Raw genomic sequence first — 24,436 nt, forward strand, 5'->3', positions numbered from 1 at the left:
TGCAGAGAGTCCAGGGGAGCCCATGGAGACACCCCAAGGGCTGGAGCCCCTCTGGAGCCAGGCTGGGAGAGCTGGGGGTGCTCACCTGGAGAGGAGAAGCTCCAGGGACACCTCAGAGCCCCTGCCAGGGCCTGAAGGGGCTCCAGGAGAGCTGCAGAGGGACTGGGGACAAGGGATGGAGGGACAGGACACAGGGAATGGCTCCCACTGCCAGAGGGCAGGGATGGATGGGATATTGGGAATTAGGAATTGTTCCCTGTGAGGGTGGGCAGGCCCTGGCAAAGGGTGCCCACCCTGGATCCCTGGCAGTGCCCAAGGCCAGGCTGGGCAGGGCTGGGAGCAGTTTGGAATAGTGAAAGCTGTCCCGGGCAGGGGTGGGATGAGACAATATTTGAGACCCTCTCCAACCCAAACCATCCAATGCCTCCCCTCTCTGTGGTGGGATGGAAGCAGTGCCAGGCCCAGGTGCAGCTCACAGCTCTGGGAGAGGCTGGCTGCTTGTCCCAAAGCCCAGCCCTTTGTCCCTGGCACACCCAGGCTTGCTGCAGCCAGCCCCAGCCCTCCTGCCAGCTTAGCACTGAATGCTCAGCACAGCAGAGCCATGGGCTGGGCTGTCACTGTCACAGGCAGGGCTGGCAGGGCAGGAGGGACCATCCTGCATCGGCACCAGGCACCAGCTCCTGCCACAGCCCCTCTGCTGGGAGAAACAGGGTGGGCACAGTGACCTGGGAGCTGATTCTGTACCTGGGCCTGGGGGCTGTTCTGGGCCCCTCACAAGGCAGACTGGAGGGGTCCAGGGGAGGGAACAGAGCTGGGAAGGGGCTGGAGCACCAGGAGGGGCTGAGGGAGCTGGGAAGGGGCTCAGCCTGGAGCAAAGGAGGCTCAGGGGGGACCTTGTGGCTCTGCACAGCTCCTGACAGGAGGGGACAGCTGGGGAACAGGGACAGGACAAGGGGAAATGGCCTCAGGCTGTGCCAGGGGGATCAGGTTGGACACCAGGAGGAATTTCTCCATGGAAAAGGTGGTCAGGCCTTGGAAATGGCTGTGGGGGTGTCCCCACCCCTGGAGGTGTCCAAGGAACAGCTGGACATGGCACTCCAGGCTCAGGGATCATTCAGAGGTTGGGCTCAAAGATCTTTTCCACCCTCAGAGATGCTGTGAGTCTGATCCTACTCCATAATGCCAGGGCGCTCACAGAGGAGCAGCCTTTCCTTCCTGCTGGCTGTGTGAGCCCTGCTACCCCACCAGCCCCTGCTCCTGGCATGCTGGGGATGCATCTCGTGTGGAAACACAATGAATTTAATATTTGATCCTGCCAGGACCCAGAGGTGCAGCACAACCTGGCTCCTCCCAGTGATAAACCTGACAGACCAGGCCCATATCTGTGCAAGGCAGAGAAACAAGGAACTATTGTGACTTTCAGGCTGAGAATGAATAAACAATAATTATGACTATGCAATAAAATTATCCTCATTAGCAGAAGGTGAGCACAGACGAAAATCAGATTTAAGCATCACCTAAACCTGGTGAGTCCAGCTCCAAATCTGAATCCTCTGCTTCAAGCCCTGGCATTACTGCTGCTCTCTGCAGCCCAGCTGATGCGACAGGCCCAAAACATGCATCTGATACATGCCAGAGACTGAGTTCCATGAAAAGCACAGGTAATTTGGGCCTATAATTAACTCCAGAGACAAATAATAGCGTTTATGACTCAAATTCACCCGAGGGCAACCACAACAAAATGCTACTCAGCTGAGTCATTGGGAAAATTGGCAGGAGGGTTGGATCCAAACCCAGAGCCATGATGTTCCCTCCTCCTTTGAGCGCTCTGGGTGAGGAAGGATCTGAAAATAAACTGAATTTTCTCTGCCCCGTGTCCTCCTCAGCGTTCAGGTCTCTTGGGGTGCTTTGCTGGGCAGAGGGAAGGTGCCCAAAACTCATGGCATGGCACCTCCCTGGGCATCACCCCCCTTTCCACCAGGCTGGCTGCTCACCCTGCTCGAGGACAGACTTAAAATATAGCAGGGCATCAATGAAAGACAGAACTAAGTGAGAAAAAATAAGTGGAGAGCGGAAAAATCCTTCCCCGTGTTCCCCCAGCCCTTAATCCTGGAGATATGTATTCGTGTATTAAACAGTTTGCGAGGTGATTATGTAAGCGAAATCTCTGCAAATCTTTTGGAAAAAGGAATAAATAAACTGATTACTTCTCCCCTCTGCCTCTGGCTAACCTTTTGCAGATTTAACAGATAACCAACAGCGAACGGAGGCCAAATAAATCGCTTGAAGTTCCATTGCCCTGCCCCAGCTCCCCGCAGGGCTCGGGGGGAGCCGGGGCCACGCCCGGCCCAGGAGCGCTGCAGGAACATCTGCTGCAACTGGGGACGCTGGAGCTGCGGAGCTGCTGGGAACAGAGCTGGATGGAGGGGGAGAACCTCACCCGGGGGCTGTGGCTGAGAAATCGAGTGTGTCAGAGCACAGGGATCCCATCTCTCCTGCTGGGAGAGTGTGAGATGCTCATGGCACTCTGCCCCACCAAGGGGACTGCTGTGACCCACAGCTGCACCCTGAGCATCCCCACCGGAGCAGAGCATCCCTGCTGATCTACTGGCTTCACCCAGCACCTCCTCAGAGCTGCTGAAGGATTTGCACTCCATGTAATAACAGGAGATGCCATTTCCCCTGGAAGAGGGTGGCTAAAAGCAGCCCGTCATTAATAGCAAATAATTCTCCCAGCAGTGTATGGCTGTGTCAGAATTGGTCTCACGCCTGTCATTAGGGCACTCTCACTGCTGTGCCAAGGCAGGAAGGCTGCGCAGCAGCTGATGGATAAGGAATGCAGCCATCATTAATCATCCATCATCTCCACACTAACGGGCTCTGGGTGTGCTCAGCACGGACTGACCTGAGGCAGGGCACAGCCTGCCCACAGCCTCCCTCTGCCACATCCCACCCTCATTGCTCTGCTTCCTCAGCACCTCAGCTGCCCCTGCTCCCATCAAGGGAGAGGCTGTGCCAGCACATTGAGCCAGATTCCTGTGGGATATCAGCAAAGACCCCACTAATCCATACCTGGGGTCCCACAGCTCTGCCCTCTCTCATCATTGTCCCACACAGTTTAAACCCAGTCAAGACAAGACTGAACTCTTTCCTTCTCCTTCCAAACCCTCTGAGTCTCTCCAGAGAGAGCAAGGTTTCCCAGGGAGCAACAAAGGGACAGGTTTAGGGAGAAACTTCTCATCCTCCCTGAGAAGGAGGAAACCTCTGGGAAAGGAAGACCTTAACTCAGTGTCTGATACATGCCAGATGCTCACCCATGCTCAAGGACAGACTTAAAAGATATCAGGGTATCAATAAAACACAAAACTAAGTGGGGAAAAAAAAAAAGTGGAGAGCAGAAAAATCCTTCCCCATGTTCCCAGAAAGGAAAGGGAAGATCCTGCTGTGCCTGCATCCAGAGCTCTGTGCAGGATGTGCTGAAACTCCACAGAGCAGGGCTGAGGGAGCTGTGCCACCCTGCAGCCAAGCCTGGAGCAGCCCTGGCTCTCCCTGGGGAAGCACCTGTGGGAATCTGCTCAGTGCTGGAACAGACATGGGCACCTCACTGAGGCAGGGCTGGAGCTGGGAGCCACCGAGGGAAGCTTTGCTTCCTTCCACTACAGCTCCACTGAATTCCCACCAGTGCACAGTGACCAGAGACCCCTGGCCAGCTCTGCCTTCCCCATGGGCCCCATTTGCCCCAAGGCTGTCCAGCTGTGGTGCCAGGAGTGCCCCAAGGTCCCTCCCCGTGTCCCCTGACCTGGCGTCGTCATCGCGGGCGATCAGGAGCCGCATGTGGCTGGTGGCCGACGCTGTCCTCAGGATGTCCACGGCCCTGGAACACAAGGACAGGTCAGTCCCAGAGCTCCCCTGGCCTCACCCTGCTCACCCCACAGCTGGCACAGCCCCCTGCCCTGGGCAAGCCCTGCCAGCAGCTGAGCTTTGGCTGCAAGCCCCATTCCGTGCCCTGGCAGCGAGCCAGGTCCTGGTTTCCCACTTCTGCAGGAAGCGAGAAGTCCCTGACAGCAAAACCCAGCAGACACCAGTGGTGGTGAGCAAATCCCCCTGCACTGCCCATGGCAGGGGCTGGAATGAGGCGCTCTTTAACATCCCTTCCAACCCACACCATTCCAGGATTCTGTACTTCCCAGCTTCCATCCCAGGGACGGCCATTTCTGGGTCAAAATTCAAGTACCCCTGGCAGGCAGGGCAGCTGTGGGAGCCAGGCACAGCCTCCCACAGCCACAGAGATTTCTCATGGACAGCACCAAGCCCAGCTGCTCTGAGGCTTTGGCTCCTCATTCTGCTCCCCATCCAGCCTCTGGTGCAGGAATGCAGGGCAGGCAATAGGACAGCACAGTGTTTAATGGAAAAGGAGAGCCCCAAAGTGTTGGGGCTCCTGTGGGGCTGTGAGTGATCCTCCTGGTGGGAGCTGAGGGTCATGGCTCCAGGAGAAGCTGGAGCTGCACTGCCAGGCTCAGGCACCAGTGATCTGTGCTGGGAGCTGCAGGATGTGCTGGGAAGCTGCAGCAGATGGAGTGGAGGTGCCAGGAGCTGTTTCAAACCCAGCTTTTGCAGAAATGTCTGAGCATCTCTGATACAATTTGGGCTCTCTGGTTTATTTTTATACTGAATGTTTCTGTCTCACAGTTTCCAAGCTGGCTCTTGGGAACAGCACCCAGAATGATGCCCTGCTGTCCTCCACACAACCCACTTCACAGAATCCCACAAAAGCAACAGGAATGGGACATTTCCATTTGGACATGGTACCTTTCACTGGTAACCCCAATTAAGGACTCTCCATTGACCTCCAGGATCTGGTCCCCTGGCTGCAGGCGGCCTAGAAAAGAAAACTAATGGATAGAAACTGTGGAAAATACAGCTTGAAGGGACTGGGAGAGGCTGGGCATTCCCCCTGTGCCCAGAGACAGGATGAAAAATGCATGGGCTGTTCCTGAGATGCTCGTCCAACCTGTTTTTCCAGATGTCCATAAATGAATTTCTGCAACCTCCCAGAACAGCCCGTGCCAAGGTCCCAGCACTTCCTCTGCTCTAGGAAGTTGCAAAAGTAAATGCTGAAAACTGCAATAAAGCTTTTGCTTAATTCACTTTGAGGTCAAGTGGTTCAGTTCGAGGTCAGGTAGAAAACCATGAGAGGCATTTCCACCTGTTCTGGATTTATTTTCCTTTATTGGATGAAAAATGATGTCACAGCTGGGGAAAAAAAATGATCTTGTTAGCTGAAGTTGTAAAAGGGGAGCTCTGCAGACCCCTAATACCTACTTAGTTGAACATATTCAGAATGAAATCAGTGATCCAGAGCAGAGCTGAGTTTGCAAAAGGATCTCTGCTCATTTTGGGGCCACAGGGAGGTGGGAAGGGACAGGAAAGTTCTTGTGTGGCAGAGATGGGTCAGGCTCTACACACACAAAGCAATAGAACAGGTGCTGAGGAGCCAGTCCAAGGCTGCTGCCACACGAGAAAAACACCCCCAACCACTGGAAAATCTCCAAGCAAGCACCCAAAATATCTAATAAGGGATTACATGAATGTGTGGAATAAATGCCCTCAGTCTGGGCTGTTCTCAGACCTCATGGCACTCAGCCCTATGTTCCACTCACCATCTGCATAAGCAACACCCCCTGGAAGGATCCTCTTGACATAAACTCCATATTCTTCTCCAGTGAGCTCCTTGATGCCACCGATGACCTTGATGCCTGCAGGAAGAGCACAGCCCATGGCACAAAGGCAGGAGAACCAGAGCTGGCACAGGCCATGCCTGAGGGGTGCAGCCCCAACCCTAAATTCATGGAATCATGGAATGGTTTGGGTTGGAAGGGACCTGAAAGCCCATCCAGTGCCATTCCAATGGAGATTCCACCATCCCAGGGTGCCCCAAGCCCCATCCAGCCTGGCCTTGGGCACTGCCAGGGATCCAGAGGCAGCCACAGCTGCTCTGGGCACCCTGTGCCAGGGCCTGACCACCCTCCCAGGGAACAATTCCCAGTTCCCAATATCCCATCCATCCCTGCCCTCTGGCAGTGGGAGCCATTCCCTGTGTCCTGTCCCTCCATCCCTTGTCCCCAGTCCCTCTGCAGCTCTCCTGGAGCCCCTTCAGGCCCTGCCAGGGGCTCTGAGGTGTCCCTGGAGCTTCTCCTCTCCAGGTGAGCACCCCCAGCTCTCCCAGCCTGGGTCCATCCTTGGGGATCTCCATGGGCTGCCCTGGACTCTCTCCAGCAGCTCCAAGTTCATCCCTGATGGGAAAGGATCTGCTCCTGCTGCAGATCAAATAAATCATTCCTGGTGGCATTTCCCACTGGAGATTCCTTTCCTGGTCACACCTGGACACCCCCCAGGGGTTGGGGACATCTCTGCTTCCCTGGCAGCCCCAGCAGCCCCTCACGATGGCAGAGCCACCCCAGGAGTGTCAGAGCTGGGCTGGGGCAGCAGCTGGGGCAGGAGCAGGGGGGTGACACCGGCTCCATGTGTGACACCCCTGGGTGCCCTGCAGCACCTTGGCACGGGGTCCTGCTCCTCAGAGCCGCCTCAGAGCCGCCTCAGAGCCCCTCAGAGCCCCCTCAGAGCCCCCTCAGAGCCACCTCAGAGCTACCTCAGAGCCACCTCAGAGCACCCTCAGAGCCACCTCAGAGCCACCTCAGAGCCCCTCAGAGCCACCTCAGACCACCCTCAGAGCCCCTCAGAGCCCCCCCAGAGCCCCCTCAGAGCCCCCTCAGAGCCCCCTCAGAGCCCCTCAGAGCCACCTCAGACCACCCTCAGAGCCCCTCAGAGCCCCCTCAGAGCCACCTCAGAGCCCCCTCAGAGCCCCCTCAGAGCCACCTCAGAGCCACCTCAGAGCCCCTCAGAGCCCCCTCAGAGCCCCTCAGAGCCCCCTCAGAGCCACCACAGGCCTGTCCCTGTGCCCACCCTGAGCTGGCTGGCAGGAAAAGGTCCAAGAGACTTATTTATTTATCCAGGGCTCATTAAGTCCTACTTGGAAGATCCAGGCTGTGGACAGAAGGATTAAAAAGCCTGGCTTTAATTAACAAATCTGTGCCCAGAGCCATGGGTCGGGCGTTTGGCTACTGTGGCAGGGGGACAGGCTGGGGACAGGCTGGGGACAGGCAGTGACACCAAGCCAGGCCCAGGCCAGCCCTGCCCCAACTGTGAGCCCTGGAAGGGCCTGGGCTGTAGGGACAAGGCCCAGCTGCTGCCCTAAAACCTGGGAACCCTAAAAACCTGGACAGAGGGGGATCCTGGGTGTGGATTACTCAGCACACAGCACCATACCCATCCCTGCTTCCCTTCCTTTGGTAACCCAAGCTCTGCTCTCAGGCCCCTCACAGCTTTTATCTGCCTCCAGGGAGACTTTGTGTCTTAAGTCACCTTCAGATTAGATTAGATAATAACTAAATTATAACAATTTCCCATAAATACATTTACATTTCTATATGCACCAATTGCTGCTTTTCCCAAGCTCCAAATCCCAGCCCTGTCTGAGTGCTGGAGTTTATTCCCTGGGCTTCATGCATTAACCAGGCCCTTGTGAGAAGCTGTGTTACTGCTGGAACTCACAGGGAACTCACAGCAGAACACATCAGGAAGGGGCACTAACATTTTCTAATTTATAGTATAATATATACTATATAATATATACTAAATACTACATACTATATAATATAGTATATAGTATATAGTATATAGTATATAGTATATAGTATATAGTATGTAGTATGTAGTATGTAGTATATGGTATATATAATATATATAATATATAATATATAATATATAATATATAATATATAATATATAATATATAATATATAATATATATTAATAGTTATTATTTTATATTTTATTTATATTTTTATATTTTTATATTTTGTATAATATTTTATATTTATTTAAATTATATATTATTATATGCTATTATATATTATATAAAATATACAGTATATATTATTACATTATATATTATACAATATATTATATTATTATATGATATCATAATTTATATTTATAATATTTTATAATTTATAGTGAATTATAAAAGAAATTCACTCAAATTGGAAATATTACCCCCAAAAATATCTGTAAGCAGCACACCAAGGTGTGGGTCAGGTCAGGCACTGGGCACAAAAGTGGGGGGAGATGCCGCATGAAAGGTAGAACCTGTCCATGGCAGGGATGCTGAGCAGGACATTCCTATGCTTCCTGTGGAGCCAGGGGATCTCGGCTGGGCTGTGCAGACACCCCAGGGATCAGGGGCACTCCAGGGATGGACCTGAGAAACCATGAGGGGTCTGCAGAGGCAAAGCCCCATCGATTCCGTGGATGGAGCAGAGCCTGAAGTCCACCCAAAGGCTGGACATGACTGAGGAACACATCCCACATCTTTCTTCACTCCTAGCACAAAGGAATTAGGAATGATAAAGCACATCAGGCAAATAATATAAAAATCTGCACCTTACAGAGGCCCAGCCACAGCATCCCCCAGCAGCCCAGTGTGTGCTGAGATATCAAATCAATAATGACTCATTTCCCTTTTGTGTCTGCAAATCAATTGTAATAATGCCTTAATATAGCTGAGGTATCCCAAATCCTCCTTTATCCCCAACGATGTCAGGAGAAAATCCGATCTTGTTATTAAAATCACTGATTACTCACAGTATTGCTCCAGACACACTCAAACTTGGGTGGGGGAGGAAAAATCCCTCAGTTTTAACTCCCTTGTTGGGAAAGCAGCTGGAGGCTGCTGAGCTCTGCCCACTGCTCACACCTATCACGTAACAAAGAAGCTGGTCTGGGTGCCAGTCCTGCCACCAAAATCCACTGGAGAGTCACAGTGGGGCAGGGAGGAGGAGAAGGAGGAGGAGGAGGAAGAGGAGGAAGAGGAGGAGGGAGGGCTCAGCCCACTCCAGGGCACAGCAGCTGATGGTTGGCACCAAACCTGGACCATCCAGGACTGTGGTGACAGCATTCCTGGGACCATAATTTTTTACATATTTTATAAACAATTACTTCAATCAGATTTCTATTTGAGACCCAGTGTAGGTAAATAACGGCTCTTTAATTATCACAGCATCAAAGTCCCAGTATAATGCTTATTAAGTCATACTTAGGGCCAGATAATCTAGCCTATTTTGGATCCCTCTATTTAATCTTTCCTTTCTGGCAAAGGTCCTGGAGCTGATGCCCATGTCCCCGGTTTTTTTCTCTTTTGCAGAACAAAGTTTGCCAGGAAAACTCCAGATGGACTTAGAGGTAAGACTGACCAAGTCTGCGCTTGGTTTAGGCTCTTAACAATCCTATAAATTTCTCCAAGACCCTCAAGCTCCTCTGGTGCCTCTAATCCCACTCCCACTAATGCCAGAGTCACAGTTCTCAGGCTATAATCTCACCTGCTCCTGGATCCACACAGGTCAGGGGGTGTCCTGGCTAATCTGGTTGTTTAGTCCAACTGGGATCATCCTGACCCCAGTGCCTGCCAGGCTGGGCACACAGAGGGGCAGCCTGCTCCCTGCCTAAGCTGGCAATGTTCAATTACATTTCCCTTAATCCCTCTGTTGATCTTGCAGCCCCCGCCAGCTTTTTCTGTCTGGAGGAAGGGACAGATTGGAGGTGAATCACTCCCTGCCCTGTCCTAAGCAGATGAAGGTCAAGATAATGAGATCTCAGTGTTTCTGAGAAATGCTCCTTAATCAGCACTTCCCTTTGATGGCTATTCCTTAATTCGAGGTTCAGGTGAGAGGAGCTGCCAGGTAACCCCTTTGAACTTCTGCTGAGGTTCACTTGTGGGTTTGCACCTGAAGCCACAGAGCAACAGACCCGCGGCCAAACGCTGACCTGGCAGCCAGCACTGCTGCTGCTCCCAAGGAACTGCTGGGATAACACCTCATCCTGCCTGGGAACTGCTGGGATAGCCCTGCATCCCACCTGGGAAACTGCTGGGATAACACCTCATCCTGCCTGGGAACTGCTGGGATAACCCTGCATCCATCTGGGAAACTGCTGGGATAACACCTCATCCTGCCTGGGAACTGCTGGGATAGCCCTGCATCCCACCTGGGAAACTGCTGGGATAACACCTCATCCTGCCTGGGAACTGCTGGGATAATACCTGGGAAACTGCTGGGATAACCCTGTATCCCACCTGGGAAACTGCTGGGATAATACCTGAGAAACTGCTGGGATAGCCCTGCATCCCACCTGGAAACTGCTGGGATAACCCTGCATCCTACCTGAGAAACTGCTGGGATAACCCTGCATTCACCTGGAGTAACTGCTGGGATAACACCTCATCCCACCTGGGAACTGCTGGGATAATACCTGGGAAACTGCTGGGGTAACCCTGGATCCATCTGGGAAACTGCTGGGATAACCCTGCATTCAGCTTGGGAAACTCATGAAGGCACTTTCTTTTCCCATATAAACCCACTCTGAGCAGACACAGGGATTCTGTGAGCACCACTCATCAGAGAGGGATCATTAAGCTGCCAGAAGGCAGGGATGGATGGGATATTGGGAAGGAATCGTTCCCTGGCAGGGTGGGCAGGAATAACACCTCATCCCACCTGAGAAACTGCTGGGATAACCCTGCATCCATCTGGGAAACACAGGGTGCCCAGAGCAGCTGGGGCTGCCCCTGGATCCCTGGCAGTGCCCATGGCCAGGCTGGGCAGGGCTGGGAGCAGCCTGGGACAGTGGGAGGTGTCCCTGCCATGGCAGGGGGTGCAGTGAGATGAGACTTTGAGGTCCCTTCCAACCCAACCCATTCCATGATTTCTGGAAGATGATTGCTTGTCCTGAGTGCTCCAAGCCCCACAGGAGAGGATGAAGCCAGCTCTGATGGCATTAGGAAATCCACATCATTGTAGCTTCCTCCAGCACACCACAGTTTGCTTTGTAGGTTCTGCTGGAGCCTGCAGAGACCCTCAGGCCCAGACTGGGGGAAAGGAGAGGAGCTGGGACCCAGGAAAGTGGCTCACAAAGGGCTGCCACATCTGTCACCTCTCCCAGAGGTCAGTGATGGCCCCATCAGGCTTTTCTGGGCCTCCTTCTTTAATGAGCTAATCTAAACCTGCAGCTGAAATCCCATCAACCCAACCAAATCCACCTCTGGAGATTAAAATATCATATTCACCAAATAAAGTCATTTTTCTGAGCTCCCATGAACCTCATGAATGTGGGAAGAGTCAGCAGAGCTGTCCCTGCCAGAGCTGGAAACAGCCAATAATGAATCCATAATTAATCTCAGCTCTCAGGAAACCTGAACTTGTTTCCCTGGTGACTCCTCAGGAGTTGTCCCAAATGGTCATGCAGGGGTCTCACCAAGGGTCCCCAGCTGCACTCACAATCAAGGATTAGGGGAGAGATTATGAAATCCTGATGCAGGATCACAGATTTTTATGAAGCCCATGGCAGAGCACCATTGGATACAGAGAGGTCAGAGAAAGGCTCTGCTGGATCCCTCTGGGCTGGGTGTCATGAACCTGGGACTCGGTCACGTTCTGATGGATGTGACCTCCTCCTTTCCCTCCTCTCCCATGCTTTGAAGTTCAGAGTGCTCTGGAAGGACACCTGACTCACCCAGTGCTCATTCCCTTCCCCGTGGGCCAAACTTTCCAAAGGCAGCTCATGCATCCAGCCCTCAGGAGTGCTGCAGGAAGAACCTTCCATCCCCCACTGGGATGGTTTGCCAGGGGAAAAGCCTGCAGAGGGGCAGGGAAGTGCTGGGGGTTCTGCTTTTCTATTTATTTAGCATTTTAATTGATTTAATAAAAAAAAAAAATCTGAAAAGTCCCTCCTGCTCATCCTGCTGAGGGAAGGAGTTGTGGGCCTGGGCTCCTGCATTGGCTGCTCACCATTACCATGGAATTAGTTGGGATTTTGACATTCTTTTAATGCCACAGCTGCAAAAGGTGCAGAAGATGCTCAGTGCAGGCAGGTACAAGACACAAGATGCAGTGGGACACCAGCCTGCACACAGGGAGGCACATCCTGACCCAGGCTCTGGGGGCTGGGGGGGTGTTTGACGCTCAGCCCTGTCCCTGGTACTCATCCAGGCCATCCCTGGTGCTCACCCAGCCCTGTCCCTGGTGCTCTCCCAGACCATCCCTGGTACTCCCCCAGGCCATCCCTGGTACTCCCGCATCCCATCCCATCCCATCCCACCCCATGCACTCACCCAGCCCGTTTGCACACTCGTAGAAGTCGAAGCAGTGCACGGCTCGGTCCATCCCATACGGTCCCATGAGTGTCCTGGGGGAGACAAGAGGAGCAGTTTTGTGTCATGGGCCATAAGGGACAGGGGCACAGGTGCCCAGCCAGCACACCCTGAGCTCAGCACACTCTCCCTCCCAGCCCAGCACACACCCAGGCTGAGGCACAGCCCCACCACTGCACCCACAGGGGCAAAACAGCCCCCAGCCAGCCCCCCCGAGCTGTGCCCAGATAAATGAGAGAATATGTGCAGGGCTGAGCATCATCCTCCCCACCCAGCAAATCTGCTGGACCTGTCTGTGCTTCATTACCCCAGATTATCGGGGCTGCACAGCTGTGCAGCTCCTGGGAAATGAGATCAGAGCTGGGAGCCGTGCTCTGGAATAAAGCACTTCACAAACACAGCCTGGAATGAACACACACAGGCACAATCCACTCTCAAGGTTTTTAATGCAGGCAGAGGGTCTGGAAAATGGGATGCAAGAGCTGCTCCAAGTCCTGCCTGGTCTGGTGGGAGCTTCTCATCACAAGCCAGAGCGGATGGAAGAGCATCACACACCTGAGATTCTCCCAAACATCCACAGCCTCCCCTAAACACCATAGGCAAGCTCCCAGATGAATGACCCCAAAATCACCCTGCCCCAACCACAGATGCCAGACCAAACCTGGGACCACCAGCTCTTGTCCTTGGGCTCCTCAGGGTGGAGAAACCCCAGCCCAGATGTGCCAGGTGGAAACCAGGGCTGAGGAGGCACCAAAGCACTCCCAAACATCTGAGTGCCAAGAGAGAAAGTGTTTCCCAATCCATATCAGGTCCCAGATCTGAACACAGATGAGGAGGAACAGCAGCGTGGGAAACAAGAGGCAGCTCCAGCAGGATGCAGGATAAGAATAACCTGCAGGGACTTACCAGGAGTCCAAAACAAAACTCAAAATATCGAGCTCTCCAACAAAGCCAGTAACTTCCACCTCTCAGATTCGGACTGGAGGCATTTTCTCCACTATAAAAAATGCCCCTCCTTGCCATCCTTGCACCTCACTGAAGACTGAACAAACAACTGGCCACATCTGGCTATTGAAAAATGGAGCTCAGAGGCATCCCAGGGAGGCAGAGCAGCTCTGGATTCAGGCTGGTTCAGGATTTTCAGGGTATTTTGAGTAAATCACCGAGGAAATTCCCTGGGCGAGCCCGGCTCGGGGTGGGTGGGAGGCACCACCGGCTGCAGCTCCGGTGGAGCAGATGCTCCTTGATACCATCAGCTATTATCATCATCTCTGCCATCAACCCTTATCATCATCATCATCATCATCATCCCCACGCCAAGGCATGGCTGCCCGGCAGCCCTGAGCACAAAACGCCACCAAAGCCCAAAACCCAACCAGCCTCAAATGCCACCAGAGCACAAAATGCCACCAAAGCACAAAACCCAGCCAGCCTCGAATGCCACCAAGGCACAAAACTCAGCCAGCCTCAAATGCCACCAAAGCACAAAACCCAACCAGCCTCAAACACCACCAAAGCACAAAACCCAATGAGCGCTGGTGTCTGGGGCTCCTCCTGCCATCCCTGCATCCCAACCCCGCTCCGGGGGAAGCCACAGGGCACAGCCTGGGCTGGAATTGTTTCTGCTGAGCAATTCCATCCCCGTTACCTGCTGATGATGATGACTCCCTTGTAAAGCACAGAAACCGCCGGCATCGTGGCGGCGGTGCCAGCCCGGCCCTGCCCGGCACCACCGCTCGGATTTGGCAGGAATCCGTTAAAGTGATGGGGAAAAAAAATGGGAAAAAAAAAAAAAGGGGAGGTCGGAGGGCATCACGTGGTGTCCCCGTATGCATGTTAATTCCTCCCAACATTAACACAGATCAGCTCAAAACATCTCCAACTTTAGATTAAAGCTTACGCAAGCCGGGGCCAGCACGGCCCCTCCAGGCGCGGGGCCGGAGCGGGGCTGGTCCCTCACCCTCAGCACAAGGGGATTCCTTGGGATGTGCCCTTGGGAATGGCCCCTGCAGGGATGGAGGGCGGTGTTTGCTGTGGGACAGGTGCAGTCACCATCCCTAAAATCCATAGCAGAGCTCTGGAAGCAGGGACAGACTGTGGGGGTTTAGGGTTGATGTTGACTTTTTTTCCTTTTAGCATCTTTTCCAGCCCACAGGATTTCCTTCTTAATGCACGACAAGTTCAGCTGTCCCCTCTGTGCTGGGAGGTCAGGAGCCTGACTTGCCTTTGAACAGCCCCTTCCAGAGAATCACAGAATTGAAGAGACCTCAAAGATCATCGAGTGCAACCCTGCCCCAACACCTCAACTCAACCCTGGCACCCAGTGCCACATCCAGGCTTTGTTAAACACACCCAGGGATGGGGACTCCACCACCTCCCTGGGCAGAACATTCCAGAACTTTATCACTCTATCAGTAAAAAACTTTTCCCTAATATCCACCCTGTATTTCCCTTGGTGCAGCTTGAGGCTGTGTCCTCCATCCCTATCTTGGTGCTACCACCCAGCTGGAGAAGCAGCAGCATCCCTGTCTTGTGGGATGGAGGGATGAAATAAGATTATCCAAGGTTTGCCAGTGATGGGAATGGACCAGAAGAGCCACCTTGGGGCTTGGCAGGAGCAGGGCTGCCATCCTGGGGGGAAAGCTCTGGTGACTTTCCTGAGAAGGGAAATGTCCTCCCCTGGACCCACAGGAGGACACGGCTCCCGCATCCCAGCCAGCTCTGGGGGACATCTGAGGTCACAGGGAGCTCCTGGCCCTGCCTCCCCATCAGTGTCCTCCTCGTGCTGTCCCAATGTCTCAGCAGGCTCCTGGCCAGGCCCCATTAGTGGCCCCTGCCCTCGTTAGCAGAGCTCTGACTGCAGCCACTGTGGCCACGCCTGGCACTGCCACCCCCTGCCAAACCATCCCTTGAGTCCAAGCTGATGGATGCTGCTGTTCCCATGCTTGAACAACTGATTTCATCAGCTGGAGCTTCCCTGATGGCCTCGTGCAAAGTGCTCCAAAGCAAAGACAAATTGGAAATGTTCTCCTGCATTTTGTCTTATTTTTTAAAATTGCTTTCACTTGAGAACATTCAGATGACATATAAAACCTGAATAGATTTGACCTTCAGGTGGCCAAAACTTTCCTAAAAATTAAATTATGTAGCTAAAAAAAAAAAAAATACTTGGATAAGCAATGCCAACTAGACAAACACAGATACATCTGGTGATAGATCATTGTGCACACCCCAGGCCAGCAAGATGTGTGGTCATCAGATGTTGGAATCTCCTGCCTTAATTTTTGGCTCTCTTGACTTAATTTTTGGCTCTCCACGCCCTTGCCAAGGCTTTGGCTGAAGCAGGCTAAGCCTGAGGGGTGGCACCTGGGCCCATCTCCAAATCTGCTGCAGAGCCAAAAATTAAGGCAGGAGAGCCAAAAATTAAGGCAGGAGACCCCAACACCTGATGACCACCAGCTCTGGGTGTTGGTGCCCCGTTCAAGGCTGGCCAGGAGGTTTTGTGGCAGAACACGCACAGGAATTCAGTGCTGGGCTGTGGAACCCTCCCTCTGTGCCTGCTCTGCAGTGGGAGCTGTTCCACACCAGGACACAGCTCCCGAGGGGCAGGAGAGCCCTGGCACCATGCCCAGCCTGGGGTGACCTTTTTGGGCACCCCTGACCCAGCAGCTCCTGCCACTCACACTCAGCATCACACCCTGGGTCCTCTGATGCATCAAGAACCTTCCTGATCAGAGGAAGAGACATTTCCATCCCACCACCAAAAAACACCAAAACACCACCAAAACACCATGTACAACCATCCCAGATCCCTTGGGACTCTGCTGATGCGTTGTCCCACAATTCCTGCCCTGATCCACGGGCCAGAGTCTTGGCTGGGGTAAATCAGGGATGTTGAAGGGAAGGGATTGCACAAGCACTGGAGGCAATGGCAGTGGGATAAAGTTGAAGCCCTGGCACTGGGTGCCCAGAGAAGCTGTGGCTGCCCCTGGATCCATGGAAATCTCCAAAGGCAGGTTGGAAGGGGTCCATTCCCATGACAGGGAGTGGAATGAGAGGATCCCTTCCCACTGAAGCCATTCTGTGGTCTATGATAAGGTCAATTCTCTGCCCACTTTCAGAGGGGCTGAAGGAAAGCTCACTGGAGCCAGGCCAAGCCAAAACCTGCAGGAAAATGGGGAAATTTTCCTGCCTGGAACTTTAGCAATTCACCCACCCAGATTTCTGCATCTCAGGGAACAATTTCTACACTCAGGGTTACACAGGTGTGTTTGGGGCTCACATTTTTGACACAAAGTCCTTCAGCTGCCCCAGGCTGGGGTTCCTGGTCCTTCCCACTGGGTGGGATGTTGCAATAAACCACAGGCTTGTCCACAAGCTGGTAAAAGAAATGAAAACCCAATCCAAGAGGCCCTCAGGGAAGAGGAGCAATGCTCAGCTTCCAACTTTCTCTCCAAACACTCAGATCCTCAGTTGCATCCTCCAAAACACACACCAACCCTGGCAAAGCACCAGACACTGCTGCTGCTCCCGTTCATTAACACGTCTCTAATCAGAGGAAGCTTCAACAGCAACAATTCAGAGGATTTTCAGTGGTTTAAAACTTGGGATCACATTCAGGAAGGATTTATAAGGGCCCATGATCTACCCAAGGGTCCCAGGCCTAATTTGTATCAAGTGTTGAGGGCAAACATCCCCCTGGCATGGGGCCTGGGCTGTGTGCTCGAGATCCTTGTGGCAGCTGAGCCACCCCAGGGTAAGCCAGGATTCTCCTCCCAGGGAACTGCTGGTGAGATTTCAGATTTTTAATCAGATTTAGCCTTTTAAATGAGAGAATAGAAGAATTAAGAATAATTGAAGTGAGAATTGATGCCCCATGGGGCTGGACAGCAGATAAACATGTTTCACTTGTTGCCCACTTTTTCTTTGACTTCTAGAAAAATGAGCTTAAAACTCCTTAAATTTTTTTTTCCCAATGGGAAAATTACTTTTGCTTGGAAAATATATTTTTAATAGAAGTTGAGTGAAACTGTATAAGTCAGCTTTACTTAACAGTACAATTTATAAGCAGGGGTGGGTGAAACTGTAAATAGAATCAAAATGAGTCTTGGAGCAGCAGCACAGAGTTAAAAATGCTGGGTCAGCACAAGTCAGGTGCATTTCCAGTGTATTTTTCTGGGAGAGCATGAAGAGGAAAGTGTGGGAGAGTGAAACTGGGAGCGCTGGGAGAGGCACAGGAACCAGAGCCAAGAGGAAGCAGTGGAGAAGGTGGTGGTGATGGGTTTGGGTTTCAGAAAGAAAAGAGGGGAAGAGAGTGGCTGAAACAAATACAACCAACAGTAAAGTTATGGTAAAAAGAACTCAGGTGTGCCCTTGTCAAGGAGCAAACAGAGCTGGGAACAGCTGGAGCACAAGGGCAGTGATGGGCTTGGTGTCACTGTTGGACAGGGTTGGCATGGCACGGGCAACGTGTCCAGCAGCAAACCCAAATCCCATGGGAGGCATCACCCCTGGCTCCTCTCCCATGAATCACATTTCCCTTTGAAACTGAGGGCTCAGGGGGTTCCACACAGCCCCTCACAGCCCTTCACAGCCCAAAAAACCAAAAATTGTCTTGAACCAAGACATGGGGTCATCTCCATGCCATGTTGAGGCCGTACAAGAAATGGAACCATCATCTCCATTATTAATCTGAATTAATCTGAATGATCTCAGTTATTCCAGCCCCAACATTGAGGCTAAAGCCAGGAACCAGGAGAGGGGAGCAGCTGAGGCCAGGCATGGCCAGATCCCGTGGGGATCCCACAGCAGCATCCCTGGGTGATCCCAGAGATCCTCCCAGGATCCCATCAAACCACAAAGGGACAGCCCCAGGGAGGATCCTGAGCTTGGCCAGGCACAGGCACAGGGATGGGGAAGGGGAAGGGGAAAAAGGGAAGGGGGAAAGGAGGGAAAAGGGGAAAAGGGAAAAAGGGGAAAAGGGAAAAAGGGGAGAAGGGGAGAAAGGGAAAAAGGGGAAAAAGGGGAAAAAGGAGAAAAAGGGGGAAAGGGGAAAAAGGGGGGAAAATGGAAAAAAAAGGAGAAAAGGGAAAAGGGAAAAATGGAAAGGGGAAAAGGGGAAAAGGGGAAAGGGGGAAAGGGGGATAAGGGGAAGGGGAAAAGAGAAAAAGAGGAAAAGAGGAAAAAGGGGAAGGGGAAAAGGGGAAGGGGAAGGAGAAAGGGGAAGGGGAAGAGGGGAAGAGGAATGGGAAAAGGGGAAAAGGTGAAGAGGGGAAAAGGGGAAAAGAGGAAAAGAGGAAAAGAGGAAAAAGGAGAAGGGGAAAAGAGGAAAAGGGGAAAAGGGGAAAAGGGGAAAAGGGGAAAAGGGGAGGCCGTGCTGACAGCAGCACTCTGAGCCCGCAGGGAGCCTCTGTGCCCGGCTGAGCACAGGAGCAGAGTCCAAGCAGGTTTGTGTGGGTGGGGATTAGAGGTGGAAAGACATCCTGCAGTGGAAGTGAGATCTGTCTGAGGCCTCTTGGCACCGGAAAGCAGCATTAAGGAGGCGGAGGTGGGAGGGCTCACCCCAGCAGGGCACTGGGTCACGGTCTCTGCCATCCTCCCACCACCCAGGCAGCAGCAGGAACTTGGGATCATTATGGGGTGAGTTCACTTCATGACACAACAAAATCAGTGTAGGCTGCAGAGGCTTCTCCATCTGATTAGAAGTTGGAAAATTGCAACTGTGCTGCTTGCAGGATCAGCTACAAAGCGTTGGGGATAAATCAAAAACCCAATCAGCTGGGAAGGAGCTGCCCACGGTGCAGCCCACGGTGTTCTCACAATAACACCCATGGAGTCACTTCAGATGAGCTCAGGAGATCAGAGATGCTCACAGACAAGTCTGAACAGAAAAGGGAACAAACAATCATGGAACACCAGGTTGGAAGGGACCTGGAGGAGCTGTTGGTGCAACCATTCTTGTCAAAAGTACAATCTAGGCAAGACAGCCCAGCACCCTGCCCAGTGAGCCTTGGAAGTGTCCAGCACTGGGGGATGCACCATGTCCCTGGGAAGGGATTCCAAAGGCTGATTGTTCCCAAAGTTTTCCTCTTGAGTCCTGGGAACCACCCCAGCAGTAACTTGCACCACAGTGCCAAAATTGCTGGGGATGGAACAGGCAGGTCCCACAGGGAGCACTCAGGGATGAGCAATCCTGTGCTCCCAGCCCAGCCCTGGGCTCAGCATCTCCCTGGGCACCAGCTGCAGGTGGGCAGAGGGTGGCAGAGGCTGCAGCCTGCTCTGGGGGGTGACACTGCTCCTCCAGGCCAGCTGTCCCCTCCCCATGGGCAGGGCTGCCAACCCTGTCCCCACAGCCCTGGGCTCTTTCCTCCTCCTGCCAGGGACCCTGTGGGCCCCAGAGCTCCTTCAATCCCTCCCCCTGACCCCTCAGAGGTCACAGGGGGCTCCTGGGGGGCGCTTCACCCTCCCCACTCCTGCTGGTGCCACCTCACTCCCACCCGCGCCCAGGCTGACGATGCAGAGTGAGCAGTATCTGATGGCTGGGCTGTGTTCAGTGCTTGTTTCTCCTCCTGCTGGAGGAGAGTGGCTCCCCTGAGGCTGAGGCACGTTCTCACTCCTCAGGGAGGAAAATCCCTTCTCCCAGGACACTGCACCAGCCACAGAGACCTCGGGCAGGCAGAGATGCCATCCCACTGCTGGCCAGGCTTTCCTGTTCTTCAGCCCCTTGTATCACCCTCCCCTAAACTCCATCCCTATTTCCATCACCCTTCTCAGCCTGTGGATTTCTGCAGCACGAGGGGCTCATCCCTATGAACCTCTGCTGTCTCCAAGTCAGATCCCTGCTGCCCATCCCCTTAACCCCCAGGGAGAGAGGGGCTTGCAGGAGGAACCTGATGCCACTGACAATTATGCATCAGGCCAAGAGTGGTGGAGCATTTCTGGAGGTTCTTCTTGCCCAGGAGAAGATGCTCAGTGCATGGGCACCTGCCTGGCAGAGCTGCTCCTGGACACTGCTGGGGCTTGGTTAAACCACAGCAAGGGTTACAGCTCTCTTCCAATGGGCATCAACACGCAGATCTCCCTGTGCTGTTCCAAAAGGTTTTGGTTGGGAAAAGGCAAAAAGAACTTCTTCAATTATGAATTATCAATTCAACCTGTCCTGCAGTAATTAGGAGAGATTGTTTAAGGTAGAAGGGAGGTCAGGCTTGGTCTGCCCAGAAGTTTTTAGGAAAGGCATTTATGCCAGAGCCAGCCCAGCTGAGCTGAACATCCCCCAACATCTGCTCCAGCCCAACACTTGGATGTACCCCTGAGATTAGAATTAATACAAACACAGGGAAAGCTCAAACAGGCCTTCATTTCCACCACAGCAGCTCCAAGGTGTGCTAACATTAACATCTCTCCCATGAGGAGGCCTTTCTCCTCCTCCTCCTCCCCTTGGTGGGTGATTTGCTGCTCACCTGGGGACTGGTCCCATGGCCCCTGTTTGGGTGTCAACTGCTGTGAAGGGTTAACAGGATTATAAATCATCCTGCCTGCCTAAATCCCCTGGGCTGTGGGATTGCACTGGTTATAAACTTATTAACAGGGGCTGGTGGGGGCTGCAGGACCTGCTCTGCTGGCCTGGCCACCCCCTGTCCACCCCACACCAACGGGAGAAATCCTGAGAAGCCCAGCAGGAAATTAACCCAAGTGAATCCCTAAAAACAGAGCGGGCCAGGCCCCGAGCCCTGCCCGGCCCCGGCGGCCCCCTCGGGGCTGTTTGAGGTATTTGAGCTCCTGCTGGCTCTGGCCGAGCTCCGGCACAGAAACCCGCAGTGAAAAACTGGCTTAGAGCTTCCAGCTGCAGGAGAGCCACCGGCATCACCACCGGGAGAGCCGGGGATGGGGAATGAGGGATGAGGGAGGAGGGATGAGGGTAGGAGAATGAGGGATGAGGAACGAGGGATGAAGGATGAGGAACGAGGGATGAGCCGCTGCTCCGGCCGCGGCCGCCGCCACCCCCGCCCTGATGCTGCCGAGGGCTCGCGTTTATTTATCAAATTCCTATTTCAAACTCCAAAATTAATCTTTTAATCAGCGGCAGAGCGGGGTCATCCTTATCGGAGGGCCGGGGAGGTGTTATCTCCCCGCCATCTGCTCGCCATCCTCGCCGCGTCCCGGCGGAGCCGGCGGACAGACGGACACCAGCCAGCACATCTGGCACCGCCACATGTGGGGGACGCTCCCCCCGACCACCCCTCTCCTCCCGAACCAAACACGGCCCAATGGACAAAGCTGAGGGAGGGTTCGACCCAAAATTCCAGCGTATGGGCAGATTTGTGAGGTGAAAAATGGGATTTGAGTATTTCTGCCTCGCAGGACACCAGGGCTCAGCAGCCCGTGGAGCTGGGATAGCCAGGGCCCCAAACCCACCCCACGGCCCCACAGCATCAGCCCCCACCCGGCAGCACTGCCCCGACACAGCCACGCCTGTCCTGCACCTCCTCCTTCCCACCGGCAGCTGATTCTGCCCTTTCCGCCCCCAAAAGCAGCAGGGCAGCCCCAGCACCGCCTCCCAAGGCCCGGCTCGGTGTCGGTGACCCCGGGCTGCCGCCCTGCCCATCCCGCGGGCACCCCGGGAGCGCAGCCCCGCAGCCCCCAGCCTGGCTCCCCTGACCTACTTCAGCCGCAGGTGCATCGTGTCCGGCACGGCACGGACCGGCCCCGGCCGCCCCCAGCGTGCCCCGGCCGCGGTCCCGGCTGGGGGGAGCCCAGCTCCGGCCAGGTCCCGGGTCAGGCTCCGCCGAACCCACGGTGGTCCCGGCGCCCGGCGGGGCCCAGGCCGGCGCTGGCTCCGGCCCACTGACCCCCAGTTAATCGGCTAAAGCCGCACGCTCTGAACCCTGGCCCGGGCACGGCCGCGCTCTCCGTGCCCTACATAGAGCAGACACCCGCGGCCGCCGTCACCTCCCGTCCCCTCCGCGCCCCGCTCCGCTCCCGGCACCGGCACCGGGCCCTGCTGGGAACTCGCGACAGAAGGGAGAGCCCGCAGCAGAACTGCGGCTGCAGCAGCGCCACAGCTGCTCCCCGGGGCTGGGGGTGCTCCCCTGGTGCTGCCTGGAAAATCAATCCCCTTTGGCAGCCCGGGCTGCTCCCGGCCTCACCTGAGCGCTGCCCCTGCGGTGCCGCGGGACCCCCACCGGACCCTGCCCCGCACGGACCGAAAATGAACGCGATCAAAGCAACCCCGAAAATGAACGCGATCAAAGCAACCCCGCCAAAAGCCGCGGGGTCACCGAGCCCAGCATCCTCCCCAAGGCCATCCCTGCAGAGCGGATCCAAGGCTCGGAGGATGTTCGCCCACTTTCCCGGTGCCGGTGCCGGTCCCGGGGCGCATCCCGCTCACCAGTAAATGAGGGAGAGCCCATCGAAGCGCTCCAGGGCCCGGCCAGGGGGCTGCAGCAGGTTCATCATGGGGGCAGCCGCGGCCGGCTCCCGCTGCCCGGGGCCATGGGCTCCGAGTGCCGCGGGCGGCTGCGGGGCCACGGCCACAGCTCCCGGGCACCGCCGCTCCCTGGCACCGCCGCTCCCTGGCACCGCTCCCCGCCGCAGCGGCTGCACCTAATCCCGGCCGGGCGGGCGAGCGAGCGAGCATGTGATCGCCCCTCTGCCGGCCCCCAGATAAACCCTGCCGGACAGAGCGACAGAGGGACAGAGCGACAGAGTGGGACAGAGGGACAGAGCGGGACAGAGGGACCCGCGGGGCGGCTGATTCCAACCAGCGGGGCTGGGCCACACCTGGGCTGGGAGGGAGCCACGGCGACCACAGGACCGCCACTGCAGCCAGCAAAGTGTCCCATCACCCGTGTGCCACAGTCCACTCTCCCTGCCCGCCCTGATTCCATAATCCAAGCGTTTATTTTGGCACAAGGACCCCTTCAGGCTCCCCCCTCCTTCACCCTGCACCTGCAGTGGCTGCTGGTGATGGTTGTAATCATTAATGATGGTTATAATCATTAATGATGGTTGTGACCCATGGTTAACCTGCCACCACAAACTATTTACGGACAATTGTAGGCCTCTCTGACCTGCACTAAGCCTGGGCTGTGGCAACACTCAGGGTTCCCCCTTTCCCTGGCCACTGCATGATAATATTTTATATAAATAAGTATATTATTTTATATTTTATATATATAAGCATATTATTTAATATGGGGCACAAGTCTTGCCTTTGGGTATTTTCCCCTCCTGTTTAAAGTCTTCTGATCCTACCCCAGCAACCAAATTATCCTTTAGACTATTTAGGAAAGCCCTGGGAGTGAGCACTGGTGGGCAGATGGAAACTGTTTGAAGTGGGGAATTATCCTGGAATGTGAATTATCCCAGAGCAATGAAGCCACAGCCAGCCCAGTCATGTTTGTCCACATCCAGCTGTGGGTGGGATGGATGGACAGCGGGATGGATGGACAGCAGGATGGACTGACTGCAGACAGACAGGCCCTGATTCAGGGCGATGGAAAAGTCCCAAATGAGCACCAAGCCACTGCATTTTGTGTATTTCATTTCTCCCTCTCCCCACCAGTTTTGATCCCAGGGCAGCAGCCGGGGGTGGCTGGGACCTGGGGATTAGGTGAGACCTGGGGATTATGAAATGAATCTGTCTGTGTCCAGCATGGCCTGGGAATGGCACCAGCCTCCCCAGGCCAGCTCCTGTGCTCATCAATCCCCCCAGCTCCAGGAAATGCTGGCACAGGAAATCATGGAATATCCTGAGTGGGACATCCAGGGCAGCTCCTGGTCCTGCACAGACACCCCAACAATCCCACCCTGTCCATCCCTGGCAGTGCTGTCCAAGCTCTCCTGGAGCTCTGGCAGCCCCGGGGCTGTGCCCATTCCCTGGGGAGCCTGGGCAGTGCCAGCACCCTCTGGGGGAAGAACCTTTCCTGAGATCCAACCTAAACCTGCCCTGGCACAGCTTTATGTCATTGCTTCAGGGTGGGACACGTAAGGACCAGCAGAGAACACTGAGCAGCAGAGGGGGTGCCCTGTCTGTGCAGCCCCTGCTCCCCATCCCGCGGCTGCCAGGGCAGGGAGCTCAGAGCACCCGTGTGACACCGATGGGGACACCCGGGTCCCTGGGGCAGCACAGCCGCCCCAGCCCTGTCACCCACGCTGTGACCAAGAGCAGGGAGG

At 54.5% G+C, this 24,436-nt stretch overlaps 1 protein-coding gene across 1 annotated transcript in view; it reads right to left on the bottom strand.

The window, feature by feature from the left end:
* The window catches only part of LOC135454162 (syntaxin-binding protein 4-like), a 47,611-nt gene extending 24,839 nt beyond the window's left edge, over positions 1-22,772 (bottom strand). The window contains exons 1-5 of the mRNA XM_064726035.1: positions 22,650-22,772; positions 12,224-12,297; positions 5,661-5,756; positions 4,810-4,879; positions 3,800-3,874 (exon numbers count right to left, since the gene is read on the bottom strand). Coding sequence (XP_064582105.1) covers positions 3,800-3,874; positions 4,810-4,879; positions 5,661-5,756; positions 12,224-12,297; positions 22,650-22,717 — 383 coding nt within the window. The 5' untranslated portion in view covers positions 22,718-22,772. The remainder of the gene's footprint in view (positions 1-3,799; positions 3,875-4,809; positions 4,880-5,660; positions 5,757-12,223; positions 12,298-22,649) is intronic.
* Positions 22,773-24,436: the final 1,664 nt, after the last annotated feature.

The sequence above is a fragment of the Zonotrichia leucophrys genome, chromosome 14 (assembly GCF_028769735.1).
Source record: "Zonotrichia leucophrys gambelii isolate GWCS_2022_RI chromosome 14, RI_Zleu_2.0, whole genome shotgun sequence".
NCBI lineage: Eukaryota > Metazoa > Chordata > Aves > Passeriformes > Passerellidae > Zonotrichia > Zonotrichia leucophrys.